This window comes from Rattus norvegicus, chromosome 17 (assembly GCF_036323735.1).
Source record: "Rattus norvegicus strain BN/NHsdMcwi chromosome 17, GRCr8, whole genome shotgun sequence".
Lineage (NCBI taxonomy): Eukaryota > Metazoa > Chordata > Mammalia > Rodentia > Muridae > Rattus > Rattus norvegicus.
The window spans coordinates 494,158-500,218 of record NC_086035.1 but is presented as its reverse complement, the minus strand read 5'-3'; the positions used below and the strand labels follow the sequence as shown (position 1 = coordinate 500,218).

The 6,061-nt window shown below is 42.4% G+C and overlaps 1 protein-coding gene across 1 annotated transcript; it reads left to right on the top strand.

The window, feature by feature from the left end:
* Positions 1-5,291: 5,291 nt before the first annotated feature.
* On the top strand, positions 5,292-5,818 carry S100a11l1 (S100 calcium binding protein A11 like 1). The gene has a single exon (XM_039096338.2). It carries the CDS (start codon positions 5,375-5,377, stop codon positions 5,645-5,647), a length of 273 nt encoding a protein of 90 aa, XP_038952266.1. The 5' UTR covers positions 5,292-5,374; the 3' UTR covers positions 5,648-5,818.
* The last annotated feature ends 243 nt before the right edge of the window (positions 5,819-6,061 follow it).

Sequence of the window (6,061 nt, the reverse complement as noted above, 5' to 3'; positions counted from 1 at the left end):
TGTAATACTGCTTGAGTTCAGGGATAGTGATTCCCCCTGAAGTCCTTTTATTGTTGAGGATAGCTTTAGCTATCCTGGGTTTTTTGTTATTCCAGATGAATTTGCAAATTGTTCTGTCTAACTCTTTGAAGAATTGGATTGGTATTTTGATGGGGATTGCATTGAATCTGTAGATTGCTTTTGGTAAAATGGCCATTTTTACTATATTAATCCTGCCAATCCATGAGCATGGGAGATCTTTCCATCTTCTGAGGTCTTCTTCAATTTCTTTCCTCAATGTCTTGAAGTTCTTATTGTACAGATCTTTTACTTGCTTGGTTAAAGTCACACCGAGGTACTTTATATTATTTGGGTCTATTATGAAGGGTGTCGTTTCCCTAATTTCTTTCTCGGCTTGTTTCTCTTTTGTATAGAGGAAGGCAACTGATTTATTTGAGTTAATTTTATACCCAGCCACTTTGCTGAAGTTGTTTATCAGCTTTAGTAGTTCTCTGGTGGAACTTTTGGGATCACTTAAATATAGTATCATGTCATCTGCAAATAGTGATATTTTGACCTCTTCTTTTCCGATCTGTATCCCTTTGATCTCCTTTTGTTGTCTGATTGCTCTGGCTAGAACTTCAAGAACTATATTGAATAAGTAGGGAGAGAGTGGGCAGCCTTGTCTAGTCCCTGATTTTAGTGGGATTGCTTCAAGTTTCTCTCCATTTAGTTTAATGTTAGCAACTGGTTTGCTGTATATGGCTTTTACTATGTTTAGGTATGGGCCTTGAATTCCTATTCTTTCCAGGACTTTTATCATGAAGGGGTGTTGAATTTTGTCAAATGCTTTCTCAGCATCTAATGAAATGATCATGTGGTTCTGTTCTTTCAGTTTGTTTATATAATGGATCACGTTGATGGTTTTCCGTATATTAAACCATCCCTGCATGCCTGGGATGAAGCCTACTTGATCATGGTGGATGATTGTTTTGATGTGCTCTTGAATTCGGTTTGCCAGAATTTTATTGAGTATTTTTGCATCGATATTCATAAGGGAAATTGGTCTGAAGTTCTCTTTCTTTGTTGTGTCTTTGTGTGGTTTAGGTATAAGAGTAATTGTGGCTTCGTAGAAGGAATTCGGTAGGGCTCCATCTGTTTCAATTTTGTGGAATAGTTTGGATAATATTGGTATGAGGTCTTCTATGAAGGTTTGATAGAATTCTGCACTAAACCCGTCTGGACCTGGGCTCTTTTTGGTTGGGAGACCTTTAATGACTGCTTCTATTTCCTTAGGAGTTATGGGGTTGTTTAACTGGTTTATCTGTTCCTGATTTAACTTCGATACCTGGTATCTGTCTAGGAAATTGTCCATTTCCTGAAGATTTTCAAATTTTGTTGAATATAGGTTTTTATAGTAAGATCTGATGATTTTTTGAATTTCCTCCGAATCTGTAGTTATGTCTCCCTTTTCATTTCTGATTTTGTTAATTTGGACACACTCTCTGTGTCCTCTCGTTAGTCTGGCTAAGGGTTTATCTATCTTGTTGATTTTCTCAAAGAACCAACTTTTGGTTCTGTTGATTCTTTCTATGGTCCTTTTTGTTTCTACTTGGTTGATTTCAGCTCTGAGTTTGATTATTTCCTGCCTTCTACTCCTCCTGGGTGTATTTGCTTCTTTTTGTTCTAGAGCTTTTAGGTGTGCTGTCAAGCTGCTGACATATGCTCTTTCCTGTTTCTTCCTGCAGGCACTCAGCGCTATGAGTTTTCCTCTTAGCACAGCTTTCATTGTGTCCCATAAGTTTGAGTATGTTGTATCTTCATTTTCATTAAATTCTAAAAAGTTTTTAATTTCTTTCTTTATTTCTTCCTTGACCAGGTTATCATTGAGTAGAGCATTGTTCAATTTCCACGTATATGTGGGCATTCTTCCCTTATTGTTATTGAAGACCAGTTTTAGGCCGTGGTGGTCCGATAGCACGCATGGGATTATTTCTATCTTTCTGTACCTGTTGAGGCCCGTTTTTTGACCAATTATATGGTCAATTTTGGAGAAAGTACCATGAGGAGCTGAGAAGAAGGTATATCCTTTTGCTTTAGGATAGAATGTTCTATAAATATCCGTTAAGTCCATTTGGCTCATGACTTCTCTTAGTCTGTCTACATCACTGTTTAATTTCTGTTTCCATGATCTGTCCATTGATGAGAGTGGGGTGTTGAAATCTCCCACTATTATTGTGTGAGGTGCAATGTGTGTTTTGAGCTTTAGTAAGGTTTCTTTTACGTATGTAGGTGCCCTTGTATTTGGGGCATAGATATTTAGGATTGAGAGTTCATCTTGGTTGATTTTTCCTTTGATGAATATGAAGTGTCCTTCCTTATCTTTTTTGACGACTTTTAGTTGGAAATTGATTTTATTTGATATTAGAATGGCTACTCCAGCTTGCTTCTTCTGACCATTTGCTTGGAAAGTTGTTTTCCAGCCTTTCACTCTGAGGTAGTGTCTGTCTTTGTCTCTGAGGTGTGTTTCCTGTAGGCAACAGAATGCAGGGTCCTCGTTGCGTATCCAATTTGTTAATCTATGTCTTTTTACTGGGGAGTTGAGGCCATTGATATTGAGAGATATTAAGGAATAGTGATTATTGCTTCCCGTTATATTCATATTTGGATGTGAGGTTATGTTTGTGTGCTTTCATTCTCTTTGTTTTGTTGCCAAGACGATTAGTTTCTTGCTTCTTCTAGGGTATAGCTTGCCTCCTTATGTTGGGCTTTACCATTTATTATCCCTTGTAGTGCTGGATTTGTAGAAAGATATTGTGTAAATTTGGTTTTGTCATGGAATATCTTGGTTTCTCCATCAATGTTAATTGAGAGTTTTGCTGGATACAGTAACCTGGGCTGGCATTTGTGTTCTCTTAGGGTCTGTATGACATCAGTCCAGGATCTTCTGGCCTTCATAGTTTCTGGCGAGAAGTCTGGTGTGATTCTGATAGGTCTCCCTTTATATGTTACTTGACCTTTTTCCGTTACTGCTTTTAATATTCTTTCTTTATTTTGTGCGTTTGGTGTTTTGACAATTATGTGACGGGAGGTGTTTCTTTTCTGGTCCAATCTATTTGGAGTTCTGTAGGCTTCTTGTATGTCTATGGGTATCTCTTTTTTTAGGTTATGGAAGTTTTCTTCTATGATTTTGTTGAAGATATTTACTGGTCCTTTGAGCTGGGAGTCTTCACTCTCTTCTATACCTATTATCCTTAGGTTTAATCTTCTCATTGAGTCCTGGATTTCCTGTATGTTTTGGAGCAGTAGCTTTTTCCGCTTTACATTATCTTTGACAGTTGAGTCAATGATTTCTATGGAATCTTCTGCTCCTGAGATTCTCTCTTCCATCTCTTGTATTCTGTTGGTGAAGCTTGTATCTACAGCTCCTTGTCTCTTCTTTTGGTTTTCTATATCCAGGGTTGTTTCCATGTGTTCTTTCTTGATTGCTTCTATTTCCATTTTTAATTCCTTCAACTGTTTGATTGTGTGTTCCTGGAATTCTTTCAGGGATTTTTGCGATTCCTCTCTGTAGGCTTTTACTTGTTTATTAATGTTTTCCTGTGCTTCCCTAAGTGTGTTCATGTCTTTCTTGAAGTCCTCCAGCATCATGATCAAATATGATTTTGAAACTAGATCTTGCTTTTCTGGTGTGTTTGGATATTCCATGTTTGTTTTGGTGGGAGAATTGGGCTCCGATGATGGCATGTAGTCTTGGTTTCTGTTGCTTGGGTTCCTGCGCTTGCCTCTCGCCATCAGATTATCTCTAGTGTTACTTTGTTCTGCTATTTCTGACAGTGGCTAGACTGTCCTATAAGCCTGTGTGTCAGGAGTGCTGTAGACCTGTTTTCCTCTCTTTCAGTCAGTTATGGGGACAGAGTGTTCTGCTTTCGGGCGTGTAGTTTTTCCTCTCTACAGGTCTTCAGCTGTTCCTGTGGGCCTGTGTCTTGAGTTCACCAGGCAGCTTTCTTGCAGCAGAAAATTTGGTCTTACCTGTGGTCCCGAGGCTCAGGTTTGCTCGTGGGGTGCTGCCCAGGAGCTCTCTGCAGCGGCAGCAACCAGGAAGACCTGTGCTGCCCCTTCCGGGAGCTTCAGTGCACCAGGGTTCCAGATGGTCTTTGGCTTTTTCCTCTGGCGTCCGAGATGTGTGTGCAGAGAGCAGTCTCTTCTGGTTTCACAGGCTTGTCTGCCTCTCTGAAGGTTTAGCTCTCCCTCCCACAGGATTTGGGTGCAGAGAACTGTTTATCAGGTCTGTTTCTTTCAGGTTCCGACGGTGTCTCAGGCCGGTGTCCTGCAGCTCCTGGGCCCTCCCCCACGGGAGCCCAGAGGCCTTAGACAGTTTCCTCTTGGGCCAGGGATGTGGGCAGGGGTGAGCAGTGTTGGTGGTCTCTTCCGCTCTGCAGCCTCAGGAGTGCCCACCTGACCAGGCGGTTGGGTCTCTCTCTCACCGGGTCTGGGAGCAGAGAGCTGCTGCGGGCCGGGATCCGCGGGTGTGGGACTTCCTGTGGTCCCGAGGCTCAGGTTCGCTCGTGGGGTGCTGCCCAGGGGCTCTCTGCAGTGGCAGCAACCAGGAAGACCTGTGCCGCCCCTTCCGGGAGCTTCAGTGCACCAGGCTGCATCACTATTTCTTTTGACAGTGTTTTCATCATGCTTTCTCTTTTTATTTCACACTCTCTCAGTGTCTCCTCAATTTTCTGCATCCTTCTTTTAAGGGTCAGCAAGAGGGCTTTTCTTTTCTTTTTTAAAAAAATTTATTAGATATATTTCTTTACTTACATTTCAAATGTTATTCCCCTTTCTGGTTTCCTGTCCATAAGCTCCCATTCCCTTCCCTCCCCCTTCCCCATATGGGTATTCCCCTTATAAATCCCCCTTATTGCCCCCTCCCCATATTCCCCTGCATTGGAGGTCCAACCTTGGCAGGACCAAGGGCTTCCCCTTCTACTGGTGCCCCAACAAGTCTATTCTCTGCTACATATGCAGTTGGAGCCCTGGTTCAGTCCATGTATAGTCTTTCGGTAGTGGTTTAGTGAGGGCTTTTCTAATTACTAATTTGCATAGGTCCCAATCATAGTGGAGCCTAAAAAGTGCTTTAATCCTGGTATGCTCCTCAGGTACTAACTCAGGCACCTCGCAATCACTCCATCTATGGCTCAGTCAGGAACAGAGCCTTCAGTGTATCAGTTCTTCCTGGTCTGGGTTTCTTCGGTTCATTCTTCTCCGACTGGACGTCGGGACAGAGGTTTCATGTTAAAAAAGAGGAACTCGGCCACTCCTGTCCCAGCCACCGTTAGTCTCTGTCACAGCCGGACCTCGCTCCTCAATTTGGCAAAAATGCCTAGAGACTGAGAGATGCATGGAGTCCCTGATTGCTGTTTTCCAGAAGTACACTGGGAAGGACGGAAATAGCTGTCAATTCTACAAAACTGAGTTCCTTTCCTTCATGAACACGGAGCTGGCCGCCTTCACGAAGAACCAGAAGGACCCCGGTGTCCTTGACCGCATGATGAAGAAGCTGGACCTCAACAGCGATGGGCAGCTAGATTTCCAAGAGTTTCTCAACCTTATTGGCGGCTTAGCTATAGCATGCCATGAGTCCTTCCTCCAGACTTCCCAGAAGCGTATCTAACCCTCTCCATTCCCTTCCAGCCACCAAGCCATCACCTCCTCCACTCCTTCCCCCATCCATACCTGCACTGAGCCCACCACACCTACGACACATGCAGCCCACGCCTGACAGGGAAAATAAAACAATGTCATTTTTTTGAATGTAAAAAAAAAAAAAAAAAGAAAAGAAAAAGAGGAACTCAAAAATTGCTGATCACTTTTAGGGTGGGTCTTCCCAGTTCAAATTATCTGATCAAGACAATGTCCCTTGTGTGCTCATCGTCTTATCTTCTAGTTGATTATAGATCCAGTCAAGTTGACAGCCAAGATTAACAATCACAGAACCCTCTGTGTTCATTAAATATGTAATACCCAGCAGAAGAAAATGGATGCCTCCTAGTGCAGGAGTATAGGCAACTTTTCCAGTGGGTTTGGG